A 15,352-nucleotide genomic window follows, 5' to 3' on the forward strand; every position below is an offset into this window, starting at 1 on the left:
AACAACCCTGGACGCACACTTACACACATCCCTGGGGCTTTCACATTCAGTGTCCCTGTCACGGCGCCTGACCCCCTGACCCCGTTTTGCAAAACTTTCCATCTAAACATTTCATCAAGGAGGAAAAGTCCTGGTAGGAGTCATAAATCTGTCCAGAGGCAAGACCACCCCCTACACACATACCCACACCCACACATTTGGTCTTTGAATAGCAGCAGAGATGGATGAAATCCAGCCAATCTACTAATCATCTCCAAAGAGCGTTTTATCTCACCCAAAGGGGAAGGCACACTTTGCTGTTGTACACATGCTGCAAATGAAAACAAGGCCACCTCGCAGCAACGAGAAGAGCTGTGACTGTTTATGTCACTTCTCTTTAGTTTACTCCGAGTCACGCGGGCTATTTTAATCACGCGTCCAAGATCAGATTACGCGGAGCAGCTTTTCACATTCGCCCTTAAGAGGCCCAGTGAAATATCTGACCTGTGATCAGCGCACACCTTCATTTAGAAGTCAGTTGCTTGGGATACGTCACCAACTCAAACAAATCCGAGATGAAAATAAAAATCTCCAGACCCTGTCTTTGCTTTTCCAGGCTTGTACTGCTTGAATCATTCATAATCCCCTTATGCATAATACACGGTGGATTTTCTCGCTTCTCCGTGGCGAGGGGATGGGTACGCTCCAGCTGAAAGCTACTGATGAAAGGCGATAAGGCGCTGAAAAGAGGCCTTGTCTTTTGTTCTTTCTCATACACTCATCCCCTCTATCAACTGTCGCCATTTTCCTCAGCTATCAAACCCCGCTTTGGTCGCTAATCCACGTGATCAGATACCACCTTTGAAAGCGAACAGACAACCTCCTTGTGTTTTTTCGTTGATCGCGGTCTGTATTCTAGGTGACGTAGGTCCCAGTACAAAAGTCTGGCAAGAACGGCCTTCAAAGAAAGGCGACAATGAATGCGGGAGGTGCGAGACAGTTTTCTCGGCCTCACACGGAGACTCCGGCATACCTTTGTGCACGAACACATGCGTATACAGCCACACGTCGACACTGTAAAGCACAAGGATGCACGCTGACCCACTGACTGAGGCATGTGAGCAGGCCAGCAGATGGGGAGACCATCTGTGTTAGCTTTTAGGCAGCAGCCACACAGCAGTTCCACACTACTCTCCATCCTGAGCCCTCTGAATCTGTGCATGTGTGTCTGCATATAAGCAAATGACTGTATTTTTTTGGTCATAAGCTTTTACATTTATGCTAACATGCTGCTTGAAGGATTGCCAGTTTGCTTTATGACCAATTTCCCCATTGGGGGAAAAAAAAGGAAGTAAATAAACAAGAGCTGCTTACATGAGTGGCTGTAAGTGTGCCTTCGCATACCTCTGTGTTGTTGTGGTGAACTTAATGAAAAACTGCCCGGATCAAAAGGTCATTTTCTTCATCACTCTACAGCAGGGTCAGTATGTCCAGCCAACTGAGGTTAGAGGGGCTGACCCCAATCTGACCCAGCGGAGTCTTTTCGTTTACGGAGCCCCGGATACCACAAATCAGCTGCCCAGAGTTAACACTAACAAGTGAAGCACCTCCTCCCATGGGGCTGACCACTGAGTGTGATGTATGGTCCCCAAATACAGACACTAAACACACCTAAACTCCCACAAGAGACCAAATAAGGGAGAAAATGGGGAGAAAGGTTAAAAAAAAAAAAGATAAACTGCCCACAGGGAAGTGAAGGGAAACTGATCCAGTCAGTGGAAAAAAAAAATTACTGGAGGGAAAGTCACTCTAACGCGTAATACCAGCCTACACTGAATGTTTTATGAGGACATTTTTACGTCTTAATGCGGAACGCTTCCATCCTTCTTCCATTAAAAAGTAGAGGGAGAGACGCGGGAAGGATTTACCGAGGCACTGCTGATGTGCTCCTCTTTCCCGGCCGGCAGTGCTGAGTGGCTGTCGTGCGGTGGCCTCCTCCCTTGAGATAAGCTCTGATTCTGTAGCGGGGGTGGGGGGCACTGAAAAGACATTGCTGTGTCGCATTTTGACTCAGAAATAAACATTGTTTACATTTTCCCTTTGCAGACTTTGACTGTAGCGACCCTTTAGGCATGGAATCGGGAGAGATAACATCAGATCAGATCATGGTTTCATCCCAGTACAATCCTAGCTGGTCCCCAGAGCGCGCCAGACTCAACTACTATGAAAATGCATGGACACCAGCAGAGGATTCCAACAAAGAGTGGATACAGGTAACCTACTAACAGGAAGATAACAGCACATCACTGATAACATTTAAATTTTTAACAGGAAGTTCAATCAAAAGGCAGCGTGGAACAATTCTCCAGCTGTCTGTGGTCTGTCTTTCTGGAAGTGCGTCACAGTCTGAGGGTGTGTTGTGTATTTGACGCGACCGCTGCCTGCTCGAGCACAGTCGGTGTGCTCCGTGTTTGTTCTTCGGCCTCTGGAGGTGCAGCTTCTCCATAACACCCAACAGTTCCGATGATGAATGTCAGCTGTCCTGATGGACCTCTGGGGTGGTTAAGTTCACGCCTTACAAAAATTGCGAGTCCACTCTCTCTATCACTGTCTACCTACCTGCCTATCTCTCTCTCCCTCCCTCTGTCTTCTTGTCCTATCTGATAACTTTTCCTTCTCCGTGATAACAGAGACCGCCTCTGGGGGATGCTGGGATTTATTCCAGGCGTCCTGCCTGGCTTCACACACACAGACACTCTCAAACACACAAACAGGCTCCGTCATATTTTTTTCTGACTGTCAGCTTATCTGCACAAAACGATCATCACCCACCAAGGGAACTTTATGTGGGAAGATTAAGGATTTAGTTCTTCCATCCCTAGACTGGGATAAGTCACATATTCCAAGTCCACTCACAGCACAACCCCCCCCTCCAGTGACATACCCACTGAGGCACTACCGAGATGCATTCGGAGCTTGTTTGATTTATTAACCGAAAGCCTCCAGGCCTCGTAAATGCCCAGACTGTTTGTCTTTTTCGACTCTTTTCTACAGTCTTTGCTTCACTGCTGAAAACTTTGGCTCCGGCATATTCCTCGGGGGATGAATAATAGAGCTGACCCAAAGCCAAATATTTGCTTGGGGAGGGCCATAAGCAAGCTTTTCCTTTATTATTGCAATGAAAATATTGTCCTGGGGGCCCCTGTTGCTCCTTCAGACTAATTTAATCAGTGTGTGTACGTGCGCCGGTTTACGCGCACTCTCCCATGCTTGTGTGTGTCCGTGTGTTCATACTTGAGTTTGTGGATGAGTGGGACTGTCTGGCAGGGTCCATATTGTCCTGCAGAGGAACTCAGCATGTGTCAGAGTGGAACAAGGCACGGGCTCCTTTACCACTTCCTCCAGCGGTTGGATGGTCTGTTGCATTACAGCATTTGTCTTTCTAAAAGGAAAGTCCATTGTTCACAGCCCGATAAGTGTAACAGCTTAGACTTGAAGGCTGCGCCGCTCTGGTTCTCTTCCATGTCATGTTGTGAGTTATCACAATGATTTCTTGCCACTCCAGCCTCCCCCTGTTTTAGTATTGATCATATTGAGGATTTGATTTGGCAGTAAAATCTGCATTTTTAAAAGGAGGGATGTGGTCTAATGAGCATGCTGATTTCCCAATACTAATCAGATGAAAACACAGAATGAGACTTGTCTAATTTCAGACTCTGTGAAAGAGCCAAGTCTGCGCTTGCCACGTAATTTATGTTTTGGTTTTTTTTCCGAGGATGTACTTGTGCCGAGCGCTCCGAGCAGAAGTCCAATTATCACAAGTGGTATTAAAAGACTAGAATTCTTCATTCCTCTTTCATTAAGCCTGTCCGTGGTGTTGCAACAAGCTCAGTCCCCCCTCGCGGCACGTACAAATCATCTCAGTGCGCAGTCAGATGCATAGTAATCAATTCATTATTTATTTCATTATCAACCCCTGACTGCAGTTTGAGGCAGACAGTTTTATTATTCATGACAGCCCGGCCTTTGATTCCTGGGCATTTTCTTTTGCTCTGCTTTGCCTCTTCTTTGCCGAACATAATCCAGATTTGTCATCCATTTTAATACTGCCTCATTCTGATGCATGGAAAGGAGGAGGGCGAGATGCTGGAGTCTGTGCGCTCTCCGCTGGGTAATTAGATTGGTGTGGTGGGTACAGCATTGAGTGCTGGGTTAGCCAGGTCATTAATCAGCCCCTTTGGTCTACACGGAGATGGACAGATGTCCTTTGAGGAGGTTTACAGGGGAGGGAAGAGGGAGGAAAGGAAGGAACAATAATCCCTCAAAACAGGTCTTTCTTTTTTCATGCTTGAAAATTTTAGGCTTACAAATCTACATCAAGGTAGAAAGAGATTTGTACGAATTACCCTGCTGCGCGACGTGTGTCTTTTTCAGATGCTTAGCAGTGGGGTTCTCTGGAGCAGGTTGAGGTATTAAAAAAATAATAAATGAGGATACACCACAAGTTTTCACACAGCACCAGTGAGGAAATGTCCGCATCTGTACAACACATTTAACTCTGAAGGGGAGGTATAGTCTATGGATTGGTGTAATGGTTCCTCGGGGAGCGTGATTAGGGAAATTGCTGAGAAGCTCACATAGTGTACAATGGCTTTGTCAAGGATGTCAGAGGAAGGATCTGATGGCCACCAAGAGTCAGTAAAGCATCTGAAGGACTCAATAAAAGACACTCCAAGACTGAATCTCTGTGAGACGGCTGCCATTGATTGCACATACACACAACATGAATAATTTAGACTGTCTTGGAGAGAACCCAACTGTCAATACCTGAAAGCCTCTTTATTGAGCATCTCATAATGGCAATATACAGTACACGCTATCCCATACAGCTGGGGCTTTTATTTTTTATTTTTTTATGCTCATGAGCTTGAGCTTGTCTCCATATCTATAATTTAGCTGGAACGGATCCTGCCATTATCTTCAATCTTCTTGTCAGGATGCATTATCCCTGACTACTTTGTCAGTATTTATGTATTTTTTATGTGTCTCTGATAAGCTAAATTGTTTAATCATAAATGGAGATAATGAGTCCCTTTACTCTTGTCATGCGTGCTTTAATCTCACCTTTGTTGCAGACATCAAAGGTTCAGAAGCATATCGGTGTTTTGTTGACACAATATGCCTCTTTATCTCCCACATGCAATATTAATCTCATGGTAAAGTCAACCGTTTGCGGGGGATATTGTCACAGGTTTAAGTTGCAATTTGAAACACGGGGGGGCACAGCCCTTCCTGGGTGTATTTGCCCAGGCAAAGCCATACAGCAAACTGTGCTTTGAATCTGAGGCCAGATAAACCTTCACCAATCAAACACTTGCAGAGAGCCTTGATAATGGTGCAATTCCTTCCACCAATCAGACAAGAATGAACGCTAAATCCATGTGGTCTGCCCACAGGCTGTATATAATAAATGGACAAAGGCATGGTTATGTCAGATTAGATTGTAAAGTCTCACTTTGAAGCCTCAAGTTAACATTATGGGCAACTGCTTCTAGTTCGTTTGTTTATTTTCTTTTACAGCCAGAAGTAACCATATATGCTAATGCTAGTAAGAAAAAGATTTCATAGACATCATATGTGTATGACACAGACATAATTTCCCACTAATAAGTGCTAAATTACAATACTATACTTTCCGTTCCTAAGAGTTGAGCTTGCTAATTTTATAGAAAATGCTCCAAAAATCACCAATACCCCAAAAAGCATTCAGGCTTATCTTTACCTGACGGCTATGCTAACACGGGGAGCCATAACCAACAGCTGGTCAACTATGTGGTGCAGACCATCCAAGAGGTTCGTGCATCAGTTTTAGTGAGTCAAATTCTTGTGTCTTACTCATTTGTTAATTTGCGCTGATGGGCAGATGTGCAAACTGTGGATGCTAGCTTTAGCCGATAATTTATTAATCTACTCGCTTATCCAAATGTTGCTATTTCTGGTTTGGAAAGGCCAATATGTCATCTGCAGAAAAGCTAACACTTGAAAATGAGGAGTCCAGAAACCACTGCATGATGTCATAATGTCTATATCGTTAGTTTTAGCTAAATACTGTGGCGTTGGCTTTTTTTTTTTAGCTCTCTTGCAGCTTGGATCTGACACACCCTATTTTCCATCATCTAAAAATGTTCTCTAAACCCTAGATCAATGATTTGTGAAAATGTCTCCTTCATTGCTATTGTCTGCTTCTTTACCTCAGCCTCTGTTTGGGCTTACTTCCCATACCAAGTGATAAGTAATTAGAATATGGACTAGTAATTAACAGCAGATTCTCAGTTGATGAAGTCTAGTGAGAGCCGAGGAGCGGAGGCTGGCATGCAGCTGCTGGTGAGATCATCATCGTGCCTTACAAATGGAAACAATGGATGCTGTCTGTGCCTCGCTCCTTCTAGGCCTTGCGCTCAATTGGAAAATCAATGAGAGAATAGAGACCCACACTCGACTGGAGCGGCCCAAAAGTCAGACTAGAAATCGAAACATGAGGGATAGCATGATGTAATTAAATGAAACAGTGCTGCATAAGTACTCTGAGACAAAACCTCAGCTCAACCATAATCAGCTTCATTTTCAGTGCCTGAAAGTCCCGTAGCCGGTCATCATCTCCAAGCGATCACGTGCAGCTGCGTATCCTGAGATCAGATCATGCAGCCACTTCCAGACGTGACATACCTTCAGGTCTGCCCTGCTTCCCATCCCTATCACTGTTTCTGGGTTTCATAATCATTACTCAGCACGTTAGTCATGTGTGTGGCATGGCTGGGAATGACCCTGGAGTTAGTGTGATAATGATGATTCACAAAGGAAAAACTTGAAGCCAGACTGTTATCCTCCCTCTCCAATCACGCAACAGTGCATATGTTTAAGCTCACCCCCACCTCACGCATGACAAACCAGGCAACCTTTAACTTAACTATCGCTGTCATCCAGCCTGTACATCCCTCTTTGTCAAGAAAACAGATGATCAGCGTATGGGAAGACCTGCATAATTCAGTGCCACCAAAGAGGTGCCGTGGTGCTAAAAATAAACTGTAATCCTGTCAGGTGAACACTGTGATAAATGGAAGTTCGTGAGAGGAGCTCATAGGTCCCGGAGCATTTGAGTAATACAATTTTAATGAAAGAACAAATTAATTACAGTTTCCAGGTAATTGAGCTATTCCTACAAAGCTCCTGCTACACCAAAAGTGACTGTGGAAGAAATTAGTGAAGAGATTGCCAAAAGCTGGTTTAGAAATACTGCATCTGGGAATGGAAGCGTGTCTCTTTAGCTTCGTGGCGAGGTATCTTTGCGAATGTCAGCTTCACCGAAATGTCAGCCTCCTCTCATTACCATACAAAGAAGATTGTAATCAGATTTTGTATGCAAAAAAAAAAAAGAAAGTGACTCGAGACTCTCCGCCTGCTTCATCACTTCTGACTATACTACCCTTTGAGATCCATAAAGCATGTCCAGGGGTTGTTTCCTTGACCGGGGCTTCTAACTGTGTCTACCAGCTGCTCGTTGACTTTGGAACTCAGAGGAGCTCTCCTTTCTCTCTCACCCTGGGCATTTCTCTTGTTGTTGTTTTTTGGTGAGGGAAAACGAATAAACTTGTTCCCTAGAGGCCTTGGTTATTCAGTCAGCAGCCCACACAGATAGGAAGCTATTCCCCCCCCCCCCCCCCCCCCCCCCTGTTGGGCAAGCAGAGAAATGGATTTCAAAGAAAAGTACTTCTTCTCGCAGAGTACGGATTGCTCTATGCAACTCCTTGGCAACTCAATTATAAGCCAATCAAGCAGCGAGAGATAGAGCTTTTGAGTCTTTGCCGTTTCTTTAAAGCTCCCCCCCCCCCCTTCCCCGCCAACTCTCACACACCCCTCCTTCCCTCCCAGGCCTTATAAACCACGTCTTCTTTCTACACCTACATAAAACTGACAAGGCTTTAGCCTCGAAATACATATCATGTGGCCTTGCTGCACATCTGAGTCATGCAGAGACAATACACCTAATGATCACGCCTACAGCTCCTACTGCCAATGAGGTATAATTAGAAAACTTCAAACTAAGCCACATTTGCGCAAACAGATACAGAAATACAACGTCTATCTGAACACATGCAGTGCATCCGAAAAGTCTTCACAGCGCTTCACTTGTTCTTCACATGGATTAAATTCATCTTTTTTGTAAGAATTTCCCAATACTTTTTTCACTTTGTGATTATGAGGCATTGTGTGTAGAATTTTGAGGTGAGAAATTGAATTTAAGGCTGTAACATGACAAAATGCGAAGCAAGTGAATATTTTCCACACCCACAAACTTACACACCAAATCAGATGTAATCAAATCAGACCATCCAGACGCCTTCTGTTGATTTCAGTGTGTCGGCCTGATTGCATTCACACCAGGCTTTAACTGGCTGATGTTACAAGCCCGAGCCCACGACTGATTCTCTTTCTGCCTTTCTGCTTCCATTACATTGCGGAACCACCGGAGCTGCGCGCACTGGCATTTGTGGGGCATAGGGCTTTTGACTCATCAGTTTGCCTCATAACAGGAAGGGAGAAAACATCTCAGGCGCACGCACACTCAGAGAGAAAGTCACACATATTCTGGACTGTGCCGGAGCAGGAAAAACTCGTGGGAGACAAGGACACACTGAAGCCTTGCCCACATATCAGCCTGCCACTGCTTTATGGAAAGATTGTGGGTGATTTCTTACCCCGCCTGGCATGTTTATGGCTCAGGTTGTGTGTCCCACCAGATATGAGTTACTGTGCACCGGCATGTCCCAGAATGTGTGTTGTCATTTATCTATAGGTGGGCTCGAGTCCAAACACTTATGCAAGGGGAAAGAATAACAATATGGCAAATGCGCAGCAGATACAAGCTTTCGTTCTGTTTGATCAGCAGAGTCTGGAAACGCAGAGCCTCCCTTTAGGCCTGCGATTAGGAGTCATAATTCACACCTTCCTCGCAGTCATTACATCACCCATTAGACATGACTCAGCCTTTCATCTGCAGATGACAAACGGCTTATCATCTGTGAGTGATCTATTTACCCAAGCTCCGCTGTGCACTCACTTTCTAAATGTTGGCTATCGGTTTATGTATATAGGTCAGCAAGTTCTGTCCTGTGCTCTGGGCTAAAAGGAGTCCCACTAGTAATCATTATCTGGGCCTGTTTGTTTTCACTGCGGTCTCTGCGGCGTAGGATGGACTCTGCTTTGCATCCAAGCGCCCTGGCAGCCCGCCTTCTCTCCATGACCCGTGCAACCCCGGTCTGTTAGCGCAGCCTCAGCACCGTTCTTCTGCTTCTAACAAGCAGCCATTAATAAATCATGCTTTGCTCATTACCCAGGCCCTGTTATCAGGCTGTGTCTGTGAAATTGATCTAGTCTGTGCACTTCTTCGCGGGAGACTCTGCACTCGTGTCCCTCACATCTTGCGAGGCATCGCTGTCAGCCACTTGTCCCTCCCCTCCTAACCTTCTCCTCGCCCTTCACCTCTCCTCTTTCCCTTTTTTTTTTTTTTTTTTTTTACCTCAATTCCACTGTTGGACTTACTTTCATTACAGCATTACAGCGATTTGGTTATGCCCACCACCGTGATAGTTTGTAGGAGTTTAAAACAAATGAGCGTAAGGTGATTAAAGTATGTAAAACTGGGAAGTGAGATTGCACAATCACGAACGCTCATTTTTACCCACCGACAAAACGTCTCTGCTAATCAGAAATATTTTGGCACGCACATGTCCTGAGATTGTCTGAGTCTGAGCACCCACGAGTGTTCCCAATTAGCCCCGCCACTCATTTCGTTCCCAGAGGCTCTTCTCCTCCATTAAACTTAATGAGATCCATTCAGAGAAAACAACCCCAAGGCCAAGTCTTCCTATTAGAGCATTTTCAGTGAAGCCTTTACAGTAAACTGCTTTGCTATTGGTCCAGGCTGAAAATATGTCAGACTGGCCATTTGAATGCAGATGTTAAAGACCTGCCTTGGCTAATGCACTAAACGCCAGCACAGACCCAGCTTCCTCCATCCACTACTGGCACATGCAGCCGTTTTAGCCAGCAGAGAGGAAGTAAGTTCCTCTGTTATTAAATGGGAACTGGCTGAAGCTGACAGGATTTGATTTTGTTTCTATTTGCAGACCAAAAGAAATCAGGGGGACTTACTGTAAAAGCCCCTTGAGCCTGTAGACAGGAACAAAAGTATTCTGTCTCCGTATTTGACTGTCTTTTTTGTTAGTCTTCATCCATCCACATCCTTTGGGCGGCCAGGACAGAGTGAGAGAATAGCAGAGTGGAACCTCATTTATTGCTCCCATCTGTTTATGTCTTTATATTTCTGGAGCGGGATTGACCGGCATTCTGTGGCATGCAGATATTCCTTCCCTGCTCTTCGCTCTGAATCATTAAGGGAAGCACACTACTGTATATAATGTTGGCAGGCAAAGTAGGTAGATTCTGTGTGGCTTTAGTCTCAGCAGAGCTGGAGCCCTGCTAAGATAACCCTGGCTCTGATTGCCTAAAAAATGCACACGCTAAAGTCTGCTCACACTCCCATAAAGGATTTGACTGTTGTCGCACATGCTCAAGCCGACTATCTCCTCTGAGTCGATGCAGTAATCTGCTCGAGAGTCTGGTCGCCATCCGTCGGGGCTCAAGCCCATCTCACGTCAACATCAAAGGCTTCGTCTTTCCCCGTGATCTTGGAAATCTGTTCCACCAACGCCCAAGCTTCTTGCATTTCTCTTGTTTTTCAGGGGGGGGGGGGTTAAACGGTGTCCGCACGCAATACCATTACTCCTCATTACCGTCAGCTCAGCCTGTCAAAAGACGGTGTTAGTGCTTGTTAAAATTAAGCACGCTACTTTTACACCGAGGGCTTGGGATTCTTTGAAAGTTTTGCAGGTCGACACCACACCCACTCTTTTTCTTTGCCTCTGCTGTGGATGATGGGATGATAGGTGAGGTCCAAGGAGCCTCTGCAGTGGTCAGAGCGAGCTCATTTATTATTGCTGGTGGCTGAAAAATTATACCTTTATCCCGCTGGTAAACGAATCAACGGGATCAAAGCAAGTTTTGAAGGCCGTTCCTGCCGCAGACACAGAAGCCGCGGGGACATATATATATGTAAGGACGAGGATTCTGTCTTTCCTGGCAGTGATAGTGATGGTTTTAAACAGGCATGATGGCTGGCAGACACAGACTGCGCTCCCTTTTCCAGGTCTGATGGAAACCAGCCCCACTTTCTGTCCAGCATCATCTCTGAGTGCAGCACCCATGCACTGAGCAAAATATACGTACACACAGACATTCACTCCTCCACCTCTCTGACCCTGCTACCTCTGGCTGTCTCCTTGTGAAAATATAATAGCCCTGCAGTAATGTACTGCAGTTCATGATTACTTTATAAAGCCCTGCATATTTTAAAGACACATCATTTGATATTCAGTCTGTATCTTTCTTTCCCGCTCACAGGTTCTGATGATGTGATTGCAGACCCTGTTTTATTCACTTCTATCCAATGAGCTCTCGCGTCCCTTCGCCGGAAATTAAGTTGTCATCCTGTCTCTGCTTCATTAATGCGAATATCATTTTATTGCTGTTTATTAAATTCCAGGTAGCTGCTGATGAGGCTATGACCGGAGGTGAATCAGATAGCGGGGACTCATTTTTAACTCTCCAACTTGTCTTGTGTATTATTAATATAGGCTGTGCGCTGAAAGCCGTCTTTACAAAAGTTGTCAGGCAAAGAGCTTTACATTGTAGCACTTTTTGCCCAGGCTAATCAGCGAAACACTAAAGGAGAAAGTAAAGTGATGGGCAAACTCACTGTAAACTTGTCTCTCCTCTCTTCACCCTTTTCAGGTGGACCTTGGGTTCCTGCGGTTCGTCTCGGCCATCGGCACCCAGGGCGCCATTTCCCAGGAGACCCAGAGGGTTTACTTTGTCAAGTCCTACAAAGTGGATGTCAGCTCTAATGGAGAGGACTGGATCACTTTGAAAGAAGGCTCCAAACAGAAGGTATATTCCTCAAGAATTAAAAGTTTATTTTGAGCCACGAGTGGTGTACCGGCACCACCTCTGTGTTATGAACTATTTTTGCAGTGAAAAAGCTTTATTTATTCAGATAAATGAACAGAACCCAGAGCAGTTCAGGCACCAGTGATCACAATGTGAGATTGATCAGTTCAGATGCAGCATGAAAGAAGGAGCCGAGGTGAAGGAGGTTTATGGTCAGCTTCCACAACTGCTGCAACTATGCCCTCGTTAAAGAAGCTTTAATAGCGTGTCCTACAGGCTGGGATTACAACTAAGCTTAACTCCATGACCTGTCTGAACTAATGTTGTGCTCACTTTCTGATAGTGTTTCTAGATGCTTTGGCTGTAGCTCTTCATAAGACTGTTTTGGAAGAAACTAAATCATCAAAATAGCTGACGTTCACTCCTCCTTGACCAGTGACTGTGTCATGAAAAACCACCCATGCACATGTGCTACACTTGGAATATCCCGTCCAAACAGCACATCTAGCTGATTTAAATTGCGGTCTTTTCAAAGTTGCTTACGAACTCAACTAAAGGGGAAATACCGGGCTGTATGTACTTAAACCACATTCTCCCAACATGTAATTATACACTTTAAATCAGTAGGGTAATATACCCACTCTCCGTGTAAGCGCATGACATTTACAGCAAAAACGACGGCAATAAAGTCCCTGCAAGGAGGACCGTGCTGGAATGTTGCCTCTGTTTTATGTCAGGGACCTGTCAATTTTTCATTTAAGAAGCAGGGAAAAACAAAGACTTGACAGACCAGAGATAAAGAGGAGCGGGAGCGATGGTTGTCGTGTTTGAGCAGCTGGCAGAGAGGGACAAGAAAAGGAAGGAAGAGAGGGATAGTATGCTTGACCGGAGTGAGACAGGCGATGACCACTGATTGCAGATCAGCCTGTCAAACAGGTTTTTGTCCATCTGGAAGCCTCTCTGTGGGTGTCCAGAGGGCAAGGGAAGAATGTGTGTGTCCATGTAAATACCACAATTTCCAATCAAGAGTGTGAGGCTACCACTCATATCAAGAAGTTTTCAAAGGCAACAGAGCATCCAAGAACGATTGTTTGTGCTGCTGTGTACATGTCCCCCAAGCCCTCTCCAAAGTTCACTGTCACTTCTATAAAGTGGCAGCTTAAAGGTACCGTGGTAAACTCAGCCTGCGTTTTCCAGGCTCTAAAGTGCTTTTGTGCAGAGGGGCACCATTTGGTACATGCTGAGACTGCAGTTTGGCATCTTAGCGCAGCTCCGGAAAAAGCCACTTTACAGTTAGCGAGTGGAGACTCAGCATGACTTTTGAGAGAGTGGAAGGTTTTCTTACAGGTTCCCCTTAGTGATGTCCCTGTACTCAAGGAGTGCATGGCAAGCAGTTGGACACAGCTGCATGAACTACTCTTAGTTTTTTACTTTAGAGTTGATTAGCCAAACTACCAAACTTACTGCCTTTCTATCTCTTTTCCATCCTGCTTACTTCAGCTGGGTTCCTCTTTGCCTCATTGCCGCTAAGTCACGGAGGTCAGGAGGTCATGTGGTCACTGCTGTGATTCAATTACCCGGAATGAACTGTGACGGACTGCGGGGAGTTGTTTGGCTGGGTGGCCAGCCTACTCATATGATGCTAGTAAACTGTCAACAGACCTAAGGGGGGGACAGTGACGTCTGTGACCTTTCAACAAGACACTGCAGTAAAACCTCCAACTGATCAGGAAACAGAGGACAGTGAAAGAGCATCTTGAGCCAATCTGGTATATCTCGTCTCAGGTTTCATAGTCACATTACCCAGCCTGTGGGGGCTGCTACATATGGAGAAAGAGGAAACATTTAAACCATCTCATTAAAAAAGTGGCCATAAAGCTTGCCTTCCAATGCTACATCTTGTGTAAACTTAATGCAGATGAAGGCCGATCTCTGAGCTCCAGTGAATTCCGTCTCCGTCTCGTAGAAATTCTGCATCTCAGCAGCTCAGCATATTCTATTGATAACTTACTTCCCTCCTGCATCTTTCACAGGTTTTCCAAGGCAACACCAACCCAACTGACGTTGCCAAGACGAAGCTTCCCAAGCCCACGCTGACGCGCTTCGTTCGGATACGTCCCGTTACCTGGGAAACAGGCATCGCACTGCGCTTCGAGGTGTACGGCTGTAAGATATCAGGTTGGTTGCTGCTGAGATCACATACACATTCATACAGTGACTCCATATTCCATTTTCATACGCCTAATCAGCTTACACCACAGACTCTAGTCAGAATTTCTGCTCTCTTGCGGCAACCTAGTTGATATTTCCCATCCAGGCCTCACTGGTGCAAACACCTCCCTCCTTATCTGCTTCCTTTAAGGCTAAAGCAAGCTGTTGCATAATAGAGAAGTGGTGCATGAAGGAGGATTGCCTATTTATGTCTCCCCATGTTTAGATGTACCTCATCCAATATATATGAAGCCAACAGCTTGCAGGCAGAGTGAGCTGAAGCCGGGTGGGCTCTGTTTGGGCCCATCCCTCCTGCAGATCTTTCCTCAGCCTCCTCTTTAGTCTGGCTTTGCTTTTAAAGCTTTGATTTTGTTTGTCTCATCTTTGCCTTTTTTTTTTTGTTGATGTTATTTTAATGTGTGGTATGTGCATGTGTGTGCGGCTCCCTTTCGTATGGTTTTTAGCACATCTGCCTGACTCTCTGCGGGATTATGAACATGTGTATTGAATTCTAATTAGCACTTGGATGTGTGTTTTGTTCCCCTGCACTTACAAATGAAGTGGACAGGGACAAAATATATGAAAGTAAGCCTCTTGTATTTTTTCCAATGTTGTGAGCGCCCAGGATTAAAATTAGGGGTGGAATTATTTGCAGCCAGCTAAATGTGAGCCGGTCGAGTGTTGTTTTTTAAAAAAAACTTTTAATGGAGCTTTGTAGCTCTCTGGTACATATGCAGAGCACTGTGGGTACAGCAGGGTTACAGATGGGGCGTGTGTTTTGGGGCGCACGACCAGACCGCTGCGCAGAGCATAAACACATCACAGGATCGAAGTCACCACAGGGCCTCGGGAATGACGTCAGCACCCCTGGGTGCTCTGAAGACACTGCCAGCTTCACTGCATGCTAGCAGAGAACGAGAAGCTCTGAGGCTCTTGAGGGCTGCATAAACTCAGTGACTCACTCCGTTCTACACTTAGTTACAAATCCTTGATACAAGATCTTGAGTAACTAGTGCTTTTAAAGTGCTCTTAAAGTTCATCGCCGCTTTTCTCACCAATAAAGGACTTTTCAAATCTGCATTTTTTCCAAGTTTTC

General features: G+C 45.3%; 1 protein-coding gene across 3 annotated transcripts in view; it reads left to right on the forward strand.

Annotated features, from left to right (window-relative positions):
• Positions 1–15,352, forward strand: part of nrp1a (neuropilin 1a) — a 62,348-nt gene that overhangs the window by 33,979 nt on the left and 13,017 nt on the right. For all 3 annotated transcript variants that reach the window (XM_086307273.1, XM_086307275.1, XM_086307274.1), the window contains 3 exons: positions 2,086–2,252; positions 11,890–12,045; positions 14,079–14,223. In XM_086307273.1, the coding sequence (XP_086163399.1) occupies positions 2,086–2,252; positions 11,890–12,045; positions 14,079–14,223 (468 nt within the window). The remainder of the gene's footprint in view (positions 1–2,085; positions 2,253–11,889; positions 12,046–14,078; positions 14,224–15,352) is intronic.

Source organism: Aulonocara sp. 'chitande type north' Nkhata Bay, linkage group LG9 (assembly GCF_057382095.1).
Source record: "Aulonocara sp. 'chitande type north' Nkhata Bay isolate Kocher_YH1m ecotype deep benthic linkage group LG9, A_spYH_male_GT1.1, whole genome shotgun sequence".
Lineage (NCBI taxonomy): Eukaryota > Metazoa > Chordata > Actinopteri > Cichliformes > Cichlidae > Aulonocara > Aulonocara sp. 'chitande type north' Nkhata Bay.